Below are 25089 nucleotides of genomic sequence, written 5' to 3' on the forward strand. Positions count from 1 at the left end.
AGAGAAGATGTCAGCGACCCTAGTGCCGTGGCAGGTTGCCGATGAGCGGGGGTGGCCATTGCCCAGCACAGAGTGATCTTGCGCTTTCTGCTGGAGTGTCCTCAGTCCCACTCCGAATTCTACAATAACCCTTCATGACCCATCCTCGATGACTGGTGTCGGCAGTCACATGGTCGGTTGATCTCCTCCCTACAGCCTGGTAGGTTTCAGCACCTGAAGGTGCCTTGGGTGTTGAATGGGAACGTGCACTCCGAGAGGCACTGCTACCGTCTTTGACTCTGAACTTCAGTGCTGGCAGCACCGTGCGATGTGGTGTTTTAAGACAATCAGTTCCTCCATCAGTAGATTTGTAAGTGGTGAGTGGCATGGAGTTCACCAGGTAGATTCACTAAAATATTGTAATCACGTAATTGAGTGCTATTACTGTGAATGCCATTGATCCAAATTATCCACTCATGATGAGAGCTGGAATGGTAGAGTATTTAAAGAGAGCTAGCATGAGGCTATGGTGCGAGGCTCAGTTTTTAATGACCACTTGTATCTTCCTGATTCTCCTATATCACTTGACAGGCTGTTAACTGCTGTGTCAGTTCCTCACTACAGTGCTCTTGTTTAAGAAAAAGTTTTTTGTACCATGTCTTAATGAGCTAATGAATATATTTGTCTCACTTCTTTTGGTTTTTTGTTGCAGTGTCCTTTCTGCTGAATGTGTGTCCTCACTCTGTAGACAGTGTTGTAATGTGTAGTCAATCTAACCCACTTGGCAACATACTATCTCACTTCCTGCTTCATCTCTGTCTCGGGTATGACTGGATTTCGCCAGTGGGAGTTTTGATAAAAATGTCTAATTTCCTACTCTTTACTATTCAGTGCCATAACACACGTAAGTCTATGCTCCTCACAGTTGCTTTCAGAAAATATTTCCTAAAACTTAAATTTGTTGTGCACATCAAAATATTCCTCTATTTCAGAAACATGTTTCTTCTTATTGCCAGTCTTGATTTTGTATGCTCTTTACTTCTGTCTTCATCAGTTATTCTGCTGCTTTTCTAATCTGATTCCATCTATATCATCTGACTTTATTTGACCTTATCCAATGCCCTTCTTTTACTCTCATTAATGCTCATCTTATAAAATTTTTTCAAGGCACTGTCCATTATGTTCAGATGATATTCCCAGTCTTTGTTTCAGTTGAAGGTGTTATCCCATCATTTGTAACATGAATATATACATTACAGTGACAAAAGATGATTGTGTTTGAGAATGACATAAATGATGAACTGCAGTACCTCTAACTGATGAAAGATAGCTCAAAGTGTACCACAGTGTCCTTTATCCCTTGTTTGACACACTGGGGTGTAGTACGCTCCGAGCCCACTTTCCGTGAATTTCAAATATGTGAAGCTGACGAGAAAATCGAGTCTATAGCACAAATAGGTAGTATTCAATAGTATGACTACTCCTAAAGCCAGTGGAAGTGTCAGTCCATCTTTAACAGCTGTCCAATATCGACTGGGATTGCCTACATGCCATTGTGTCAAGTAAGGTTGAGTTTATGAAATAAGGTGCATTTCATTTCAAGTGTATTTTGGCATCAGAGTGGAAATCTGTGAGTATACTATGTGATGGGAGCACAATCATTATACCTTTTGCGTGTTTATAGATTTCAACAAAGCATATGACAGCACAGTAACAGAGGAAATGTGGAGAATAATGGCAGAGTATGGGATACCTGAAAAGCTGATAAAACTAACTGAAGTGTATGTGATGGAATCAGAGGGTAGAGTGAGACTAGAGAGGTAGTTCCCTGAGGAGAGTAACAGGTGAAAGTGCAGGAGTCACCATAGGAAAAAAGATAAATGTCCTGGCTTTTGCGGATGATATTGTGCTGATAGGAAAGGTCATGGAAGACCTGGAGGAAATGGGGACTATCCTAATGGAAGAAGCTAAGAAATTAGGTCTAAGTATAAATGAAAGTAAAACAAAGTTAATGGTAGTAGGAAGAAGAGCTTATTTAGGACGACACCATCTGACAATCAGAAGTCTAGCAATACAGAAGATGGACACATTCATGTACCTCGGTGTCAACATCAACCAACAAAACCTTATAGAACAAGAGATAGTAACTCAAGCGGGGGTGGGGGGTGGGGGGGGGGGGGGGGGAATTTCTAGGAGCTGTGCACATCATCATAAGATTGAAGTTACTATCTAGGCAGGCAAAAATAAGAATATATGAGACCATCACCAAGCCAGTAGTGTGCTATGCAAGTGAGACATGGACCCTGACAAAGAAAACAGAAAAAAATCTCATCACTTTTGAAAATAAAGTACTGAGAAAAATATATGGACCAGTGAAAGAAAATGAACAGTGGAGAATAAGGAAAAATTAGAATGCCAACAATTATACACACACTGCCTGATGTCGTGGTGAGTGTGAAATTAAGACACTAAGATGTTATGGACATGTGAGGAAGAGAGGGGAGAACACGGTAGTAAAGGCTGTAATGGATGGAGAAACTGAAGGAAAGAGACCAATGGGATGGCCGAGAATGAGATGTTGTATTGTGTCTGCTTTTTGTACAATAAATAATATTAAAATAATTCGATGGTGTATAATCTGCAAAGTTGATGACGTACATTTGAGGATTACTTGAAGTGGACAAAAATAGTTATATGTGATAAGTGTGTACATTAAAAATATATCAGTTTGATTGAAAATTCTTTGATTCTATTATTCTGAACATGTTTTTCTGTGTTTTCTAACCAAAATTGTTTGCAAAATTTTTATTTTGACAATGAAATTAAAACTTTTTCATTGTATTCCTTCCTTTTTTTTCCAAAATAAATATCTTTTTGAGGTAGTTCAGTAATGAACTATTTTTTTATTGTAGTACTCTGTCTTGGGCAAACTCTGTTAAAGCTTCAACCGTTTGTACGCAGACATAAAGAGATTGTGATTTTTTAAAAATAAAGTAATGTTTTTCAATTTTTTTGATATCTGAATTTTTTATTCTTATTTACTGGTTGTATGACCCATATAATTTCAAAAAGTAAGCTTTTGAGAAGTTGTGAAAAAATTTCAAATAAACATATTCAATAGCTTCTTTGTTGTAACAATTGTTGATGGGATGCAATAAACCCCAGCGTGTCAAGCACATCACTCCATAGAAGTGTGGCAAGTAAGGATTAAACAATAATAGAAGCTGTTCACCCTTTTGTCAAGGATTGATTGGAGATATCGTATCTGTACTTTACACATTGCAATACTAGCTGTGATAATACTTACTAAGAACCTAGAGATTGAGGTAAGTTACTGGGGAATTTAAATGGTTTTATTTTACTTAAGATTATTTATGTTTAAGTAATTTTTTTCTTATATCATTAATTTTTTTTTTATGTTTTTGAGAACATGCTGAAACTTTTAAATTCAGGATACAGAATTCTATAGTAAAGTTCAAGTAATGATGCAGCTTGTATGTTACTTTTTATTACCTTGTGTTATTGCTGTTATATTGGAGTCTACTCGAGTTGTAGTTTTTATACATTGTTTTAATCCTTCAACCATTCTTTCTCATTTCAGAACGAGTTTGTTGCAGTGCTTAGAAGAATGCCTGTAGGGACCCTCTATTTCCCTAGAGAGTCACTGACGTTATGTGAGAACGAAGAATGCATATATAAAGGCACACTGCATTCAGAAGCAGATTGTGTAAGTAAGCATACTTTATGGATTCATGACCTGGAGAAATTTGGTGTTAGACAAATGATATTTTTATGAAAGTGGCAAATGAACTGAAAATATTTGTAACATGCTTAGTGAAAAATGACTTGCCAAGTGCCTGGAGATGGAGTAATGTTCTTCTCCATTAATTCTGAAGTAGAACTTTATTGGTGGTTCTGTAGTTGATGAAGTATTTATTTGAGACATAAACATTGATTACAACACAAAAAACTAAATATGTGTTACATGTCTTCTTCTTGCTTAAAATTTTCCACGCTGTAATAAAATTTTCTTTATCGGTATTTTTCAGTGTTTGCTTCTTTAGTTTATGAATATTGGTACAGGTAAAAAGACTCATGTATACATTAAAAGAGAACATGCATAATCAGAGAGATTATGTTGTAAAAAGTTTTAGTATTTACTACTTGTTTTCATCATTTATAAAATCTTCCACAATGTAAAAATTTTTGCTTTTTAAGTATTTTTGTGTTTACTTCCATAGTGTCTAGTCTGTAGTCTTTGAGCTAGGACTCTGTGTTGTTGCTAAGCTTCAAAGCCATGTAATATTTGGCATTTTCAAACAAGGCAATACGTAGTTTGTTCTTTTGTCTTGTTTTATAAGCCTGTGTAAGAGAATTTTCTTTGAAAAGTTGTGCATCTTCTGTGATCGTGATTTTTTATTGGTCTCATAAATTACCTTTTGTACAGGTATGTAGATCTATGTATACCATACATAATGTAATTATGCTTACAATGTAGACAACACACAAGTACAGTAACTTATACTGCAATTACAGCTTACACAATATACACATACTGGTAAATAATGCATAAGTATTTACAATTCTATAATCTTTTAAAATACAGAATTTTACCCAGTACATAAATATTTACAATACCAGGGTTCAAGAAACACAAACTTGTGACATCTTTGATTACATGAGTGGTTCTAATTCAAATTGGACAGGTAACACACAGTTGTCACCTTGGTGCCTGTTTCACCATACATGCAATCCAGATGCTTGCCCCCCCCCCCCCCCCCCCCAGTCCCCACCACTAGTTTCTTTGAACTCTGCAGGCGGGAACTGGCATTACAACATTTCTTTTCTCACCGCTTGGCCTTATTTACTTCAGTCTCTTCAGACTCAGCATTTCTTCTCAGTAGCTATTCCTTTTTTCACTCTTTTAGTTTTCTGAATCTTTTATTTTCTTGCTTGTCTATTTTTCCCTGCCCCACTACCTCTATCATGTATAACATACTTAGCTTTCCAACAAGGAAACCTCCAGGTTGGAATACCAAAAAAGTAAGGAAAGCAAGGCACAATTAAAAGACACTTACACATTAGCTTTTGGCCACAGCCTTCATCAGAAAAAGAGAGAGAAACACATGGTTCATAGGTATAAGCAAGCAAATCTCATGTAAACGTGATGGTCAACTCCGGTAGCTCGTACCAGAATGCAATTGTCATGTGGAATCAATCTGGAGGGGGTGGGGAGGGAGATGGGATAGCAGTGCATGTGTGATGGAAGGGAGGAGCACTGTCTGGCACAGTGTGTGGGACTAGGCTGCCAACAGGAGCAGCGTTAGGTGGTTGTGGGGCAGGTAGATGGGGAAAAAAAGGACCAAAAAGGAGAGGAGGGAGAAAGATTGGTGGGTGCATGGGCAGAGGGTGGCAAATAAAGAGGATGGGAGATGAGAATGGGGAGGAAATGATAAGACAGAGAGCATAGAAATAAGTTGGGTGGAGGGTGTGGGGAGAGTCCTGGAAATAAGGGACATCTTACCCGGGATCCTTCCCCCTCTTCCTAAAATGGTGTTCTGTTACCCACTAAATCTCCATAACATCCTGGTCCATCCCTATTCTGCTGCCAATCCCAACCCCTTGCCACAAGAACCATATGCCTGTGGAAGGTCCAAGTGCAAGACCTACCCAATCCATCCACCCTGCACTTCCTATTCCAGCCCTGTCACAGGCTTATCCTACCCCATCAGAGATCAGACCACCTGTGAAAGCAGCCACATCATATATCTGCTCTGCTGCAATCATTGCACAGCTTTTTATATTGTTATGGCTAACCATCAGCTGTACACCAGGATGAACGGCCACCGTCAAACTGTGCTGGAGAGCAAAGTGGACCACCCTGTGGCATAACATGCAGATGAACATGATATGCTCGATTTCAGTGGCTGCTTCACTACCTGAGCCATTTGGATCCTCCACTGCTCCATCAGCTTTTCTGAACTGCACAGATGGGAGTTATCCTTACAACATGTTATCCACTCCTGAAATTATCCTGGCTTCAACCTACAGTAATTCCAACCCCACAGTCCTACATCACCTCCTCTCTATTCTCGTCTTGCATCCTCTTCATGTGCAGCCGTCTGCCTCTCTTTCCCCACTCTTTCCTTTTTTTGCTGCATTTGCCTCACCTCCCTGCCTCACACACTCACAACACTGCGCCTGTTGGCAGTCTAGTCCCTGCACACACTGCCAGGCAACATACTTCTCTCCCCCTACCTGTACACTACTATGCCTTCCCCCTCCTCCAGATTGCTGCCTCCATTTCCACACATCAGTTGCATTCTGGTCGAGCTGCTGGAGTTGATGGTTGTGTATGCGTGAGGTGTGCTTACCTGAGCAAATGAATGGTGTGTGTTTCTCTTTATTTTTCTAATGAAAGCTGTGGCTGAAAGCTGATCTTTAAGTGTCTTTTAATTCCGCCTGTCTGCAACTTAGCAAGTCGTCTTTACAATAAGTAGCAATCTTATCTTTTCCTTAAATTGTTGGTACTTAGCTTTTACTCTTGCAAACTCTTGCACAATGTTTTGTCAGTAATTTCTGTCTTACATATTACACTATCTTCAGTGTATAAGCTCTCAGGTTTCCAGATTTCATCTGGTGCAGTCCCCAACAGACAAGACAGTTTTGCCTTATCATCCCACCTGCCAAGTCTACCGTGACGCATGGTTCTGGGTGACTTCTCTGTGGTTCTCCATATTTCCTAAACTTTGTAAGCCCTTTTTCTTCACCCATGTACATTTTATTGACAAAAGTCGTAAGGGATCTTCTACTTTGAAAACAGCTTATGCCCTCTTAGTTTTCAAGTAGACATAGTCATTGCCTGATGACAAGAATAATTGTACAAGAATGGGGCTGTTACACCAAAAACATTCACAATGAATGAAAGGCACATGGATAAAGTAAAAAGTGAGTGTACTTGTGGAAGAAAGCAGGAATAAAATACAATGTGTGAAAGGTAATTCACAAGTTGTACCGAAACCAAACTCTAGTTGTAAGAGTCAAATGATGTGAAATGGCTGCGTTATTTGAGAAGGGAGTGAGACGTTGGCCAATCAGTAAAGAAAACTGAGGAGAAATTGGGAAAGGGAGGTAAAGCTCACGAAGAAGAAATAAATGATTTGAAGTTTGCCAGTGACACTGTAATTCTGTCAGATGGCAAAGGACTTAGAAGAGCAGTTGAATGGGACGGATAGCGTCTAGAAAAGAGGTTTTAAGGCGGACATCAATAACGGTAACACAAGGGTAATGAAATGTAAAAGTAAATCAGGCAGTCCTATAAGAATAAGATCAGAAAATGAGATACTGCAAGTAGTAAGTTTTGCTATGTGGGTAATGGCGGCATGTGCAAAGTTTTATCATTGTGTTACAATGGTCGCCTATAGCCATTTCACTTACAAGGGTAATAATCTCTCTATATAAAAGGCAATATCCCAAGTGACTGCCTCTCTGACTGACTCATCGTCATCCAGCCAAAACCACTAAGGACAGAAACTTTCAATTTGCGGAGGGTGTGATCTTATACTGCAGGCATCATTTAAGAAGTGATTTGATATTCCATTCCTTAGAGGGTGTAATAGCAGATGAGGATATTTTAAAAATATGTCACTATTTAGGCAATTTTGAAGCTAGACTTACGAAAATTGGTATTTCTTGGTCAGAAATAAAGAAATATGTATTTCAGCATTTTTTTGAAAATTTAACTCTTATGATGATGGAATATTGGGTGAAAGTTTTTTTGGAAATATATCATTATTAAAGAACTGTTAAAGTATTTTTAAAGCTTCACCCATGAACATTGGTATTTGACTTCTCAGTTACAAATAAAAAATACATATTTCAGCATTTTTGGAAATTTAGCACCTAAGAGGGTAAAATAGGAAAGTTTATTTGCTCTGTATCATCTGGAATCTGCTTGTGTCGCCTATCATCTGCAACCAAGTGCCAACCACAACTGCTCACCGGTTGATAATGTGGCACACTATGTATCCACTGTGAGGGTAGTTTCAGGTAACCAATGACAGCGAGAAATTACAGTTAGCTTTTACTGGTGAAACTGGAGTTTATGTGTCTTGAGTTTGCTCATAGTGGTTAGCCTTAAACATCGTGAAAAAAATGCTCATGAGTTTAGTTTTGCTGCAGTTTGTTGATCGTCATTTTCTTGGATATATTGTGCCTCACAAGGTTGTGGTTAGGTTAGGACACAAGTTTAAATTGAGGGCTACAAAACATGTTGTTCTTATCAGTTCAGGCTTTAAAATAAAGCCAAACGTGCTCAGTGTAAATAAAACTTTTGTTACAGTCGCGAAAGACGGAATATTTCTCAATATTACATACGACACCTATGTGGTACTTAAATGAGCTGTTGTTATACAGTAAATTTTATATGAAATTTAGGTATCTTGTCCACATTTCATTCTCAACATTGTGGCAACTAAAATTGACCATACGGAAAGTATACTCTATGGACTTTTACCTCTGCAAACTCTTCAAAATTTCGTGCAATGGTTTACTATATTTAATGCTGCATAATAACTGCGTTGAACATCGAAACAAAATTAAGTCATTTATGGGGGGAAGGTATCAGTCAAGAAGATGTGTAAAAATCTAATTTTTGGGCCAAATAGTTTTTGTGGAATCGATTGATAAGAGTGTCAAAGCAGTCGGAACACAATGTGTCTGCACAGGCGAGCAGTGCAGTGACAAAATCGCGCACAGCGCGGAATGCAGGGAGCATGTCTTTGTAGCAGCGAAAGGGTTAATGCGGCCGCAGTGGCTTTACTACATGAACTGCGCGCTCCCCCCTAAACGTAAGCTTGCGAACTATGCTATACTATGGCGCTGCTTCTATTGGCGCGTGCGTCGTGTGCAACTGGCAACGCAGCAATCTCCCGCGTCTGGGCGGGCATGCGCGAGCTGCCAAGATAAAAGAATGGAACTATAGTGACCACTGCTGCCAGCAATTGTGTACAGTGGCTGCAGTCCTGCCAACTCTTTCTGCAGTATTGCAGAAGGAACATTCAGCTTCTTGTAGTCTTGTTACACGTCCTCATTCAATTTCAGTGAGGTGTTGATAATGACATCTTTTGTCAGTGTAAAGGCATTCTTGTCTAACGTCAGCTCGCAACATCCAGTCTCGAAGGTAACTGATGCTCACTACTGTTGCTGTGTGTATTTAAAGCAAACCTGATTTATATTCTCATTGTAGTGCTATTAGCGCCACTCTATGTGACTGGTACAAAATTTGTATAAAAATCATTATTCAGATGTAGAAACACGCCTACCAACTTTCGTTTATGTCACACAGTTTGTTCTTGGTGTTACAAATTTTTTTCCCAAATATGCACCAAATGCAAAATCATAGTGACTGCTACTTTTCATTGCAAACTTTTTCCAATTTTGTGCAGTATCTTACTTAAATGCAAACATTACAATAACTATGATCATTAATGAAATTATCGGCACATCATCATAAAGCTGACATATTAAGCTACAAGTAACGCAAAAATGAAAATTTCTTACCAAATAATTTTTTTGTAAAATTGTTTGAGAAAGGCATGTGCCTCAATTCTGTTAGCGCTGCAGACTGTTAACCTCTGGAAAGGAGGCATACAATGTCAGCCTCCCCTTCCAAACAAACAAATGAACTCACCCAGCATTTTGAATGAATATTGGTCATTGCACACTGGCCACTCTATCCTGTGTCAACGCTAGAGATTGAACTGACCAAGTTAGTTTCCACTCAAGCTGGGTTTACAGTTTATTTTATCAAATAATAATATAGGACTCTGACTGTCAGTTCTGACAGCAGTTTATAACTTAAAATACTGTTTGGTTGGATATGTGTGTGTGTGCGTGAGTGTATACCTGTCCTTTTTTCCCCTAAGGTAAGTATTTCCACTCCTGTGATTGGAATGACTCCTTACCCTCTCCCTTAAAACCCATATCCTTTCGTCTTTCCCTCTCCTTCCCTCTTTCCTGATGAAGCAACCTTGGGCTGTGAAAGCTTGAAATTTGTGTGTGTGTATGTGTGTTTATTGTCTCTATCAACATACGAACGCTTTCGTTTGGTAAGTTATAGCATATTTGTTTTTAGATATGTTTGTTTAATTGGATAGATAAAAAATCTACACACACACACACACACACACACACACACATACCTTTAAAAGACTATTGTGATTGGTAAGCTTTTGGAGCCACTGGCTCCTCCTTCAGGCAGAATGGTTGAAAGCGAAGGAAAAGGACTGGAGAGGTCTAGGAAAAGGGGTAGATTTTGGGAAAGTCGCCCAGAACCACGGATCAAGGGAGACTTGCCTTTTCTTAGACCTTTCCAGTCCTTTTCCTTCAGCCTTCTTCCTCCCCCTTCAACCCTTCTGCCTGGAGAAGGAGCCACTGGCTCTGTAAGCTTGCCAGTCACAACAGTCTTTTATGCATGTGTTCTGCCACTGCTATCCAATTACATAATTTTATCAATAATTGATTGTTTTCATGGCTAAAATACTGTTTGTTAGATAAATGGCATGTTAATAGTTTGTTTTCTGGTACTTTACACATTTTATATTCATTTTTAAACAGTTACTGGTTTTTAAAGCAACAAAACGCTTTCTCTTTCAGATGAAGTACATGATAAGAACAGAAACCCAAAGAACTGTGCTCGTACATGTAATAGAACCAAATGTGCCGCTGAGCTTATGTCACAATAATCAGTGTTTCTTGAACGGAAAATACCATTTTGCTGGGCAGTGTGTGAGTATAGAGCATATTAATATGCTTGTTGCAGCTAGAGTCCAGATCTTTGATGCTTTACTTATTTAACAGAAAACAGAACTGAAATTATAGTGATGTCCTATGCAGGAAAGAGCTGTTGACATTTTCCAATGTGATGTACCCCTTGCCTGTATTATGAAGTTGCACTCAGTTTTTTCATATCTTGAAGCCTCATATCTTGCTGTACTGAAAGGATTTACTGGAAGTTGATGCTATGTTATATAAAGAACACACCCTTGAATGTTCCACAATAATTCTTTTAATTATTTCTTCATAATAAAATCACCACATAGTGCTCATTTCGTAGCAATTGTTTCCTAAGTTAAAGGTAGGTTTCATTTCATTTCAGTAAGGTTTGGTACTTATCTTTTCAAGGTGGATTAGGGTCTTGGTTTCTTCTCCTATTCTAAAAAAAACTAAACTCCGTCCAAACAGCCCTTGTAAGGCTTAATGGTACTGCTCACCTGCTGTGTCATATCAGCCAACAGGTAGGTGTCACTGGATGTGGATATGGAGGGGCATGTGGTTAGCACACCGTTCTCTCTGCCATTGTCAGTTTTCATGACTTCTGCCACCACTTCTCAGTCAAATAGCTGTTCAATTGGCCTCATAAGGGCTGAGTGCATCCTGCTTTCAACAGCACTCGGCAGACCTAGACGATCATCCATCCAAGTGCTAGCGAAGCCTGACAGTGCTTAAGTTTGGTGATATGATGGGAACTGGTGCTACCACTACATCACGGCTGTTGGCTCTCTTCTTCTGCTGTGTGTTATTGTATAAAAGGAGATCCTGGGTGTTGCATATTAACTGTATCCGAAGAATTCGTAATTTCAGTTCAGGTCAGCTGTTTATTCTAATCTTACAATTCAGCACACGTATTTTCCCAAATACTGCATATCTTTTTCAAATGTAAAATATAAAAAAAATGTATCTTTTTCAAGTGGTTCAAAGACTTTCATTGAAAAACTGGTCAATTGTGGAGACAACATGAACCAAATGCTAAATATGCTAATACAGTTCTGAAGCGTTTGGTACTAAAGAATTAATATACAGGGTGTTTCAAAACAGACTTTACAACTTTAAAAATTCATATAAATTTATTGAAAGAAGGTATAGAGCTGGGTTTAATGTTATTTTGCAGGGAAACACATCAAGTTTTTTTACCTTAAACTAAACATGTTGTATGTGGCTTCCGTTGATTATCCTGGAAGTCAGTTTCTTCCCAAACTTGTTGTAGCATCACAGATGTAACTTGCTCAGTGGTGATGTAAATTCTTGCTTTAAGTTCAGGTAGAGAAGCCAACACAGGAGATACAAACACAATATCGTTGATGAACCCCCATAAAAAATAATAATAATAATAAAAATAAATAAAAAAATTGAATGGTGTCAGGTCTGGGGAATATGGGAGCCATGCAGTTGGTACATCATGGCCAATCCATTGACCTGGAAAGTGGTCACTGAGAAAATTTCAGTCATCAGCCAGGTAGTGGGGTGGTGCACAATCTTGCATGAAGTAAACATTTTGTTTGTGGTCATCCTCGTAGATCTATGGTATCAAAAATTTTTGTAACCTGTCCAGGTACACTATATTCTTGATGGTTCTCTCACAGAAAAAAAGGAGCCGTACATTTTATTCTTGCTCAATGCACAAAAAAGTTCAGTTTAGGGCTATCATGAACATGTTGCAATGTTTGATGTGGATTTTCACTGCCCCAAATCTTACAGTTATGTGTGTTAACCTCGCCAGTTAAGTGAAAAGTTGATTCATCAGAAAAGATGATTTTATCCAAGAAATGTTCATTTTCATGTAATCGACTTACCATATCTGCACAGGAGTTCTTGCTAGCTGTTTTATCAGTGCCTTTTATTGCTTGTATGATTGTCAATCTGAACACTTTCAAATGCAAACGGTTTCTCAACACAAGCCAAACAGTCATATGTGGGATTTGCTGTCTGGGAGATGCATGCCGAGTCAATTTCAGAGGGCTGTTGAGAAAATGTTGTCTCACTCACTCTACAATGTCGTCAGATGTGCTTGGATGACCTGATGATTTCCCATGTCTTACCAAGCACCCTGTTTCTACAAAACATTTATGCCACTCATAAACTGTATGCCTACTAGGAGGATCTGTAGCGTACTTGGTATGGAAATTACGCTGAACTGTTGTCGCTGTCTTTGATTCTTCAAACCAAAACACACAGCTAATATGCTCGGGTCCAGCGAAAGCAGCCATCTTTAATGCAACTGTTGCTAGCCCTCCTTACAGTGTGATTCGGCACCAGCGAACTATGCAAGACAAAACTTGACGTATTTCCCTACAAATTGACACTACAATTACCTCTGAAGGTACTACGAATTAATTTATATGGATTTTCAATGTTGTAGAGTCCTTTTTGAAACACCCTGCATATGTTACAAACCCAGGTTCTAGAAACTTTCAGAACAATAAATAGTCCACATTAGTATTAATGAAGCTTTTGTTACTGAAATTATTTGCCAGTTTCAATTTCTATTTCGTTTTCTGAAAATAATTATTTAAGTGAAGATTTATAGTACTAATAGATAATGACAAAGGTTCCAAATTTGGAAATTATGAAAAATAGAGGCTTCCTGTTATTTTAAAAACTTGATTTCGTTATTGATAGCAAAAATGAATAAAATTATAAGTGGAGAAAGATACTTTGCTTGCAGGCAGCATTCAAGAATGAAAATTTTTGTATCTAATGTAGAGTTCATTTCTGATCATATAATTTAAAATTATTACTACTAATTTTCATGGTGTAAGATCGATATTTGATAAGATATTGAAAAACAAATAGAAAAATGTATTTACAGAAAAATTGTATTTGACAGTCAGAAATCTCTATCTTCATAACTACTTATAAGTGAACTGAAACCACAGTACGAAATAGCTAAGTATAACAAAGTTACTATCAGAGCAGATGAGTTTTATATTCTGCATGTAAGCTTTCACTTAAATGGTGATGTAAAGGAGATTATGAACGTCCACAGATACAAACTAAATTTACATTAGAAAATCAGTTGAAGTCTGGCAAAACTGAAAGTGGCAGTGAACAGTTTATTACTTGAGCTTAAGTTCCAAAGGGGCTAGAGAAGAAAAGAATTTTAAAAGTGGCTTATAACACTTTATTTGCACATTAATGTTGTTGATGGCCAGTTGCAGTTTGACAAATTACAGTTACAGGTGAAAAATGTGCATCTCTTCCATCACAGACACATCCAGAAGAGAACTTGCCCAAACATTAGAGTAACAGTACTTGTTGAACTTCATGGAGGCGTACTATAGAGTGACAAAATAGTTTGTATTAGTCACCAGAATTAATAAAATTGTTCAGAAACTAGAGTCTTTAGGTCATTGCCACTGTTAGGTTGCATATTTACTAGCTCACCTGAGCTTCTAAGACACAAAAGGTATTATGTACGTGGGCAGGGAGAGGGAAGAAGGTTGCTAGATTCTGCTTACAACAACAATGTACAGTAGGTCGAGCAGTCAAGACTTGTGAGTGGGCATCAAGGGCTGCCATTAAATGACAGAACAGGAAATTAGGTAAAATAAAGAGAACATATTTCAGTGTCTGGTATACAAAGGGCTTGCCTAGGGTTCAAAGTTACCAGGTTTAGGCCAGTCTAAGAGGCCGAACAACTAATTATAATGGACAACTGAAGGGGAGACGGTTGATGTTAACTTATGTTAGTGGCCGGTCATGGAGTGCAGAGCCAGAAAGACATCTGTTCTGCTCGAGGTCTGGAAGTTTTGCACTGCAGAATCCTCCAGAGTCCATACACGTGACTTGTATCCCACACTCGCTGTTGGCTAAAACCGATGGCGTGAATTTGCTAGCAGTTTCAGTAGAGGGCTGAAGGCGTCTTGTCAGCAGCTTCAGCTGGACAGAATTGCCTCAGTTCTGAATGGAAGGCAACTTGTGTCACGTAGGCACAGCAGAAGTTGCTCTGAGAGAAAATATGCAACAATTTGACTGGGCCTTCGAAATAATTTTTTAAAATCAATTCCCTAAAATATTTCTTGACTGGCTGCCTCCCTGTACATTTCTTCCCCATTCCATAGGGATGGTGACTCACATTGTTTACAAAAGGATGTCAGTCACTCCCTGGAAAGACAGTTTGCCATAGTAGGGGCCTTAAAGTTATGGGAGGGACCTGTTATAAATTTTTTCATTTAGTGTAAGTGGGAGTGGTCTTATATTTAATCGAGTTTGTGGGATTCCATCAGATAAGTATAGTAAAATATTAAGTATTCAATCACCATTAATCTAGATAATCAGATCTTAAAATAAATGAAGTTGAAATTATCCCAGAAAGCTTCACAAAAGAGGAATTTACTAATATGGTTTCTGTTATTTTTTAGGGAAAAATCTATTATTACTTTACTGTAGTGGTGCTAAATTCAGGGTCATAGGAAGTAGAGAATGGCTGAATTGAATCAGCATTGATGTTTTAACGGTTTACAGGCATTGTTTGTGGTTCAATTTTTTTTGTCCTGTCCTCCTCAGTTGCGCGTAATACTACGGTATGTTGATGATTTTCACTTATGGACCGTCTGACAGCAACTGAATAAAACAAAATTTTAGTGCCATATGCGTTTCGCCTTTATTTTCTGCAAGGCATCATCAGTGGCATATTACGCTCCTGTTGCATTTTTGGTCTTGTTCTTCTTCCTATGAGCGCCAATTTGCTGTTTTTTCTGCATTCCACAGCACTATGCACTGAACGCTTTTTTTTTCTGTTGAAAACCAAAACATTGCATTAAAAAAAAATGGGGGTCTGGTATGATCTTAAATATTTGTAGGTTGAATGCAACTAGTGTAAGGGCTTATAGTCACAATACATTTTCGACTTACACTCATTAATTGTAGAAAACATGTACTCCTTTAAATTCTTATCTAATTCCCAGAGCCACAAACTAAAATCATCGACATGTGTCACCTCATTACATCACAATTATATAAAAATAACATAAGGCAAAAGTACTTGAGAGTTGTGGTAAATCATTAATATCCATTATATTACATAAGAATATTGCTCACTATCTCATCATAATCATGGTACCATTCTTGATCCAATTTGCAGGAAACAAGATGCAAAATTACTAATTCAAATTATCTAAGATGATAAAATATGAAAACACTCCAAGAAAGTACAAGATCTACTGCTCAGGAAACACACAGATTTAATGTTGTACCCAATAGGGTCACTCAACCACAATGTTGTGCAAACATGGTAGAATAATTATTAAAAAACTGTTCCCCGTAACTAAAATTACAACTAGAAATTAGAGGACAAGACTATAACATGTCAGTTGAAATTGAGGATCAGTTACAACCATATTTTTTCCTCTAAAATGCCAAAGTTCAAGAAAAATATGTGTCCTGTCAGCTGTTCTTAGAGTTTATGGTTGTCACATTATCTGGGGAGCTTCATTGGCATAACATAAGCTTTTAAAACAAAGTTAGAGGCATGGGGAAACACAGAGGCAATACTCTAGAAAAAATAATTAAAATGTGTGTTATATTCATAAGACTTCACATAAAAGAAGGGAAGAAATGCAGTGAGTTTATAATCAGTTCATAAAATACGAAAAGATTCAAAACTAGAATGTGATTCTGCATGACAGAAGTGCATGCACTGTTTGTTTACAAACTACCTTCCAACTGACGGGAGAAGAGCACGTGGCTTGTCTGGCAGAAAGGAGAGATACGCGTGTGTGACATCAACAAACTTTAATGGCACTTCTCTGTAGGAGGTCAAGGGAGGAGGTGGCATTTTCAGCACTCGGCACAGCACACGTATGCTTGCTAAAGCAAAACATTTTTTGAAGCACAGCTGGTGGCGTGTACCAGTGGTGTAACACTAAGTATGTACAGAAACAGAGTAAGATAATGCTGTCTGACCGCAAGGTAAACACCAAGCACAGAGCAACACCAAATTTGTATATGAAAGGATCTGAACTTTTATATGACAAAAAACAAGGGTTAGTTTGGATCGTTAGTACAGTACTCGTTTTAAATTTAAAACAGAAATAGGGTTGCAGAGTGCATCTCTGTGATAAATTTCAGCAATCACAAAATTCAGAAAACACTGGCCAGTCATTTTAGGAATTTGTTGTCTGCATAAAAACTACAACAGAGTCACCTCAAGACAATGGAAATTTTGCTACAGAAGGATCAAGGTGTGATAAGGAGTATTGCAGTTTCATATGAAAATTACGGTGGTGAAGGTGGGGGATGGGAAAGAGTGCTTGTTGATTTACTAGACACAGGTCAGAAATGTTTTATGAAGGGAGACTGAAGGGAAACAGTCAGTTCAGTGTACATAAGAAAAAGCACAGTTATTTGTATCTCATAGTGACACCTTGAAAGAAAACAGGGAATAAATGCTTGTAAACTGACAGTGGAATTAGCTTGTCTGCAGAACAGTGGAATATCAGTTATGAAAATAAGATGAAGATTCAAAGTATAATCATCCTTTGAACAATAAAAACAAGTAGAATAGACACTGCAAAGAGGACTGCACATTCTAGGTTTGACTACAAAACGAAACATTCAAGAATGTGGGCTTGTAAAAAGTGGCATTGTAGAAAACTCTGGTAAGGTAAACTTGATCACAATCTTTTGAAAGACAAAACAAAAATCTTGTCAATAAAAGAGATCTACAATTGAAATACAGTACAACACCAAAATTCTACAACAAAGCTTAATAATGCAAATAGCTTAAGTCATCACATGACAAAGACCTTAACAGTAGGTGGGTATACCTCAAAATCTTCACAAATATTTAAACTCTTTACAAGATACAAACAGGTTTGGACCTAGGCCATACTTCTCACAAAACTATTAACAATTACTTACGACCACTTAATATTTGTGCTCTATATAATACTCTCAGTACATTGCCACTCAAAACATATGCAACAAATGACTTATAAATCATATGATACTATGTCACAGGACCAAAAACAAATTGACTGCATGCTGTAGTGGTTAGTGTTTAAGGCTAGTAATTCCAAGGTCTCAGGATTGATTCCTGGTGTGTACCTTAGCTTTTACCCTGGTGAATGGGTGTGGAAGGACGCCCCCGTACCTTGTAGCCCAAATGAAAAGCTACTCAAATGTAAAGGCAGCAAAATTGACTTACAAGTTGCCAAAGTAACATTTTACATCAAAAGATTTGCACTGGGCTATGAGACACACAATGTTTCTTTATTAGCAACAAAACCATCAGTCATTAGTTTTTCATGTCGGACAACAAAATTATCGATTGTTATGGCTATGGGTTGTATTCTTTTGCAGGATTCCAGACCAGTTCTATAGGATTAGGGTCTAAATGGTATGGCAGCAGTAGGAGGGGAAACATTTTCTTGCAAAATTTTGCCATTGGAATAAAGGGGAGCAGGTTAGCACTCCTTAATTAATGCCAAAGTTGTCCCATGGCTGTACATATTTTAATGTTGTGTTGTAAAATGTAAATACTTTTGGATTTCTATCCCTACACCACTCCCACTCCCAGCCCCTTGCCACAGGGATCATATCCATGAGTACGATAGACCAAGATGCAAGACCTGCCCAATTCATCCACCAGCCCCTCCTACTCTAGTCCTGTCACAGATTTATCATACCCCACCAGATACCAGGCCATCTGTGAAAACAGCCTTGTTGTATACCAATGTGCTGCAAACACTGCATGGTTTCTTATGTCAGTATGACTACCAACGAGCTGTCGAGCAGGATGATTGGCCACCACCAAACTGTGGTTAAGAACAAAGTTGACCGCCTCGTGAAACAACATGCAGCTGAGTACAACATGCTCAGTTTCAATTAATACTTCACAACCAGCGCCATCTGTTGTCTTCGCTCCACCACTAGCTTCTCTGAACTATGTTGAGTTATGCAACAACACATCCCCTGCTCCCATAATCATACAGGTGTCAATCTCAGTTATCCCACTGTCCCTGCACGCACCCTCCATTCCCCTTCTACCATCGTTTTACCCCTCCCAATTAACATACCCATGTCACCTTCAGCATGCTTCACTGATAACAAGCTTCAACAGCCTTGTCACATGACTATCTCATGTATCAGACTCCCTCCATTCCACATTTTTAGCCAGCAAACCAGCTGCCCCCATCCAAGCTGCTAGCCACCCACCTCCAATTCCTCTCCATTTCTCCCACCTGTCTCTCCCTCTACCCATCCCACCCAACACAATCTTCACCACAACACAGTCCAATTTCCAAAATGCAGCGCTGGCCTTCTTCATCCACTGTTCATGATGTAGGGGTTTGTGTGTGTGTGTGTGTGTGTGTATGATTTGATAAGTCTGATAAAAAAGCAAGAAAAATGGTAGTTTTATAAACAACACACCTTACTTCTCAACATAGTCTCCTTCGGAAGATATACATTTGGTTGAATGATCCTCCAGCTTTTTCATCCCATCAGAAAAATAGCTTCTGTTAAATTCTGCAAAATTCTCATCGACTGCAACTATTACTTTCTCATTTGATGAAAAGTTCTTCCCAGCAAGCCAAAGTTTCAAGTTAGGGAACGGGAAGAAATCACTTGGGATCAAGTTTGGTGAACAGGATGGTTCTTTTGCCATTGTTATTGCCGATATGTGGCACGTTGCATTATTCTGGTGAAAGGGCACTTTTTTGCATGCCAACCTTGGTCTTTTTTCAGCCAACACAATTTTAAAATGATCCAACAATGAAGCATAATAGGGTCCTGTTAATGGTTTTACCTTTTTCCAAGTAATCTGTGATGATTATTCCTTGAGAATCCCAATGAAACTGTGGCCATAAGCTTACCAGCTGACGAAATGGTCTTAACTGTCGGTGGTGCACTTTTACCAGCTCTTATAGCCCAAGCAGGATACAATGGCCAATGTGCAGTGACCAATTTTCATCCAAAACGCTGGGCAAGTTTAGTTGTTTGTTCGGGAGGGGCGCCGACAGTGTCTGAAACCTTTGAGCCGGTCAGTGATGACAGAATCGAGACATATGCCCAGCAATCTTTCTCAAATGATTTTACAGTAACTGTTTGGTAAAACGCTTATTTTTACTTTACTTAGAGTTTTCTATGTCAGGTTCATGATGGCATGCCCATAATTTTGTTAATGGTCATAGTTATTGTGATATTTACACGGAAGTAAGACACTGCGCAAAATTCAAAACAGTTTATAACGAAAAATAGAGGTTGCTATGATTTTGCTTTTGGTGCATATTACATAATATGGTGGCAGCATATGAAATTTAACCAACATATTGAATTTTTTAAACCTAGTTCAAGTCTGTAATGAGCACTTCTGTGCTTACAACACAGAGAGCATTTGTCTGCTATTCTGTGTGTAAACTACTTTTTTGTTGACACAAGTTGAATTCTATTTAGCTCTATGTAGTAACCTCAAGTTGTGGGAAGGATGGAGTCATGTAGAAAGAATATAATGTTGGTAATAGATGAATACAGATATCATAGATGCTTGTGGGTCCAAGAAATCAGCAGCGCAAATGCTAAAGGAAAAAAGAAACTGTAATTGGTAGAAAACTGGCAAAGCACTCGGAGATCCAACTGGGGACAGGTGAAAGGTGGTAAATCAAATCAGATGTTTCCATCAGGTGGGGGGTGGAGTGAAAAATTGGAAGCTTTGTATTTCATTGTACCAAAAAAATAAAAGGATAGTTCATTTTGTGATGATGGAAAATGGTAACTGTATCAATTTGAGGTAAGATACCTTGGTCCAGACATGACCGAGCCTTTAAAGTCATGAGCGAAAATAGTTCTGTTACCTCTGACATTGGACCTCTTCTACTATGAGCTCTTTGCATGCCATATTTTCAGAGAAGATAGTATGGACTAAGACACGAAGAAAAGATGTCCAGTAAACATGGGCTCTAAAGTGCATATAGGGTGTATATGCCCCAGGAATCCGGAAAAAAAGCAGAGTTTTTTCGTCTGGGAAAAATGAATGTATTTTTTAGAATTTTTGAAATTTTTCATTATTTTACTTTTCAGTTAAATTTTTGTAATGTTGACTGGTAAGCACTGATCCTCTAACAAAGAATTTCAGTTGAGCTCACTGTTCAGAATAATACTGCAGTAATAAAACATAAATGAGAGAATAACACTGAAATAAAGCTTCAGTTGCAAAGAAAATGTGCCATTTTCAATAACAAAACACAGTGTACACAGAAGCGTTTGCTGACAGCAAAATATGTCAAAGACTATGCAGCACTTCATAGCAACAAACTGCTTCTGATGCCTCTTTCTTGTGAGCCTCATTTTGATGAATGTGACTAAGACCGCTGTACAACAAACTGCTCTGGATGAGCATGATGTGAGAACTGTTTCCTTTCTAACAGGTCATGGGAAAATATTGAAAATGGAGGCTTAAGAAACATTATCTAAAACTAAAATTTCGTTTTACGCAGATGAATTACGTGTGTGAATGTATGATGAATTTCTTAAACCACGCAGTGTTAGACTCTTATTCAAAAGTTAACACTGAGAATCAGCCACTGTGAAAAATTTCGAGTTCAAAAGACCAGCTGTTTAAACTGTTATTTACAATTTTAGTGGCCCATTTGTATTTGACACACATACAGGGTAATACATGCAAAAAAGACCAAGTTTTAAGGTTAGCTCTTCATATTTATTTTAATTCTTTCACAGATTAGAACTTGTGCAATAACAAAGTATAATTATCCTTCAAAAAATGTGCAAAGTGAGTTCTTGAGCAATTTCACATGTGCGTGGCTTTTCAACAGAAAAGTAAATGCTTGTCGGAACGTGTAATCAGCTAGGTAATCCATGAAATGTTCAGTGGACATCAGTGAAATTTATCATTTTGCTCGCCAGAAATATTTGCTGCAATGTATACATATTAATTTAAACCATTAACTTTTCTTATTAATGTGTTTGCGCTACTAAACAATGATGTTCCAGCCCAGCTACATCACGTGTGCTGCGCCCTGAATATCTGCTGCCATTGGCTGTACACTAGTGTAAATGGTGCCGGGCATCAAAGATATTTATAAAACGTGTTTTTATGTATATATAAAAGAAGTGATAAAGTGTTGGGAACTTTTATGCTGGTGTAATGAAACCTTCATTATTCAAAGGATTGATAAGTTTTACAGGTCTGAGGGAAAGTGTATTGTCACTTAACAGGGAAAAGAATGTATTTTCGCCCGGGAAAAAGTGAAATTTTACCAGGGGAAAAGTGTGTTTTCACCCGAGAAAAAGTGTATTTTTAACTGGAAAAAAACCCGGAATTTCTTTTGGTTTAAATTTCCTTCTAGTGTTAAAAATGGCCACATATTCAATGCCATGGGAAACTATCTATCTCTGGTAGCATTGGATTCAACTGACAACAGCAGTGCACCAATGCAACAAACATGAGTTATGGAGGTTCACAAGCTTGCTAACACTGACTCCTTCCTGCTCCACTATCACAAAACCAGAACACTGTTTAGCTTTTGATGCGTCATTGCAGTCTGCGGTGCCAGTGGGCTTGAATTGAAAGTGATTTGTGTTGTCAGTAACAGTACAATATTCTTGTCAGTAGCTAGATTTGCAATGGAAAAAAATAAAAGGTATACTCAGAAGAACATGGAAACAGAGCAACTGAGTATCATTTTGATCCTCCACCAACAGAAAAATCCATTCGCAGTTGGCGGGCTTCTTAAGAAGAATTGAAAAAAAAATAGTAAGACTAAATGTGCAAATAAGAGGACAGAATGCAAAATGACCAAAGCTAGATAATGACAATTTTCAGGGAGTTTGAAGGTCAGTTCCGTTTTGTAAACTAATAATTTTTTCTGGCTTTGCAATCTTATAATAAAAATGGTAAACATGCTCTTGTTTTAAAAAAGCGGTTAAAAATTAAAGTGCATCTTATTGTCTGTAGCATCTTATAGTCCGTAAAATACGATATGTATATTCATCATAATTACATGCCATAAAGAATATCACTTACGACACTTTGTGTGCAGTCTCTCCAATTTCAGCCAACAGAGGAAGGCTTACACAATGTCTTGAGTCAAACAAATAGATAAATTAATGGTGCAATTAAGCAGGAATTGTAAATAAATTATGTATATATTTTCTTTTGTACAGTTGCACATCCAGTTAATGCCAATGGAAAGTATTAAAAATAACCAGGGTCTTACCACAACTACTGGAGAGTGAACCATTTCTGAGGGTTCTGGAAAATAACACCAGCAAGAAGAGGAATGCAACAGAGTTCGAATGTACAATTCAGTCATGTTTCATTTCCTTGATATTTTCTATTATCCTCTGTATTTTGTTGTAAACAGTGGCTTCTTACGATGTTACTAGAATAATTGATAGTATGTAGTTGACTTACCTACTGGGTTGAAATTATTCTCTTACCATGCTGTACATTTATATTGGTACTGCATTTCAGTATTTCATGACAGGCAATTTTACAATTGCAATGAAAGGGCTTGAAGAGCAACATACGTTATTACTTCATGTTAAAGTGATGTAATTCAGTTTTCATTGTCGACAGTAATAAAGTGTGGGTCTGTATCATAATTGCTTTCTTTGTTGTTATCATGTAGTCTTGTTAAATAGTGAAGAACCTAATTCAGAATGTTATTTCCAATGCAATGAATGGTTGAAAAAATTCATGTTAATTGCTCCCATTTAAAGAGCAATTTACTACCAAACAACATGCCATTTATAAGGAATGTTGCTTTTTTAACATTCTAGCGTGTTTCAAAAATGGAGGAAGAAAACAGTTTAATTGTGATGACCAACACTTCTCCTTATTGATCATTAAGAATTTATTATTTGCTTAAGCTTCCTTTCACATTAGTATTTTTTCTAACCACATATCCAGTGTTAGACATAGATGTAGTTCTCATTGTTTTCATGCATGTACTGATCTGTCACATCTGTTTTGGATTCTGGTGATTGGTATCAGCCTTGAAATACAGAATAAATATTTGACATTTGTATAACAGTGACCAATACTCTCAGCTCATTTATTAGGTTATACAGCTAGGTAATAGACTCCAGAAAGCTATTAATTATTTAATAGGTTCCGTGTACACAGAATTACACTGAAACTGGGAAAATACTTGACATTACTGTAGCACTTTGTCTGTCGGTTAATACACTCATTGTTGGATGTCTTTGCTCCAGATGTCTTCTTGAGCTGCTTAGTAATTTGGAAACATGTTTAATTATAAGTATCATGCTGTGCAATTTTGTTACTTTCATCTCTTGTGGAAAAATATCCCCACAAATAACTAGATTTCTGCATTTTATTCACTGGTGATAACCACTTGGTTCAAGAATCATAAAAGGAGGTTGTATACATGGAAGAAGCCTGGAGGTAGTGGATGGTCTCAGAAGATTATATAATGGTAAGACAGAGATTCAGGAACCAGGATTTTAAATTGTAAGACATTTCCAGGGGCAGATGTGGACTCTGACTACAATCTATTGGTTATGAACTGTAGATTACAACTGAAGAAACTGCAAAAAGGTGGGAATTTGAGGAGATGGGACCTGGATAAACTGAAAGAACCAGAGGTTGTAGAGAGCTTCAGGGAGAGCATTAGGGAACGATTGACAAGAATGGAGGAAAGAAATACAATAGAAGAAGAATGGGTAGCTTTGAGAGATGAAAAACTGAAAGTAGCAGAGGATCAAGTAGGTAAAAAGATGAGGGCTGATAGAAATCCTTGGGTAACAGAAGAGATACTGAATTTAATTGATGAAAGGAGAAAATATAGAAATGCAGTAAGTGAAGCAGGCAAAAAGGAATACAAACGTCTCAAAAATGAGATCGACAGGAAGTGCAAAATGGCTAAGCAGGGATGGCTAGAGGACAAATGTAAGGATGTAGAGGTGCATATCACTAGGGGTAAGATAGATACTGCCTACAGGAAAATTAGAGACCTTTGGAGAAAAGAGAACCACTTGCATGAATATCAGGAGCTCAGATGGAAGCTCATTTCTAAGCAAAGAAGGGAAAGCAGAAAGGTGGAAGGAGTATATAGAGGGTCTATACAAGGGCGATGTTCTTGATCACAATATTATAGAAATGGAAGAGAATGTAGATGAAGATGAAATAGGAGATATGATACTGTGTGAAGAGTTTGACAGAGCACTGAAAGACCTAAGTCAAAACAAGGCCCCGGGAGTAGACAACATTCCATTAGAACTACTGACAGCTTTGGGAGAGCCAGGCATAACAAAACTCTACCATCTAGTGAGCAATATGTATGAGAC

General features: G+C 37.9%; 1 protein-coding gene across 3 annotated transcripts in view; it reads left to right on the forward strand.

Moving 5' to 3' along the window:
* The window catches only part of LOC124719081, a 41944-nt gene extending 18625 nt beyond the window's left edge, over window positions 1-23319 (forward strand). The window contains exons 3-5 of one of the 3 annotated variants that reach the window (XR_007005980.1): window positions 3581-3706; window positions 10636-10767; window positions 22942-23317. Coding sequence is in view for 1 of the 3 variants with exons in the window: in XM_047244761.1 (XP_047100717.1) it covers window positions 3581-3706; window positions 10636-10767; window positions 22942-23013 (330 nt within the window). In the remaining 2 variants the exon portion in view is untranslated. Of the gene's footprint in view, window positions 1-3580; window positions 3707-10635; window positions 10768-22941 lie in introns of all 3 variants that reach the window. The other 2 variants (XR_007005981.1, XM_047244761.1) reach the window with 2 other exon arrangements.
* Window positions 23320-25089: the final 1770 nt, after the last annotated feature.

This window comes from Schistocerca piceifrons, chromosome 10, assembly GCF_021461385.2.
Source record: "Schistocerca piceifrons isolate TAMUIC-IGC-003096 chromosome 10, iqSchPice1.1, whole genome shotgun sequence".
Lineage (NCBI taxonomy): Eukaryota > Metazoa > Arthropoda > Insecta > Orthoptera > Acrididae > Schistocerca > Schistocerca piceifrons.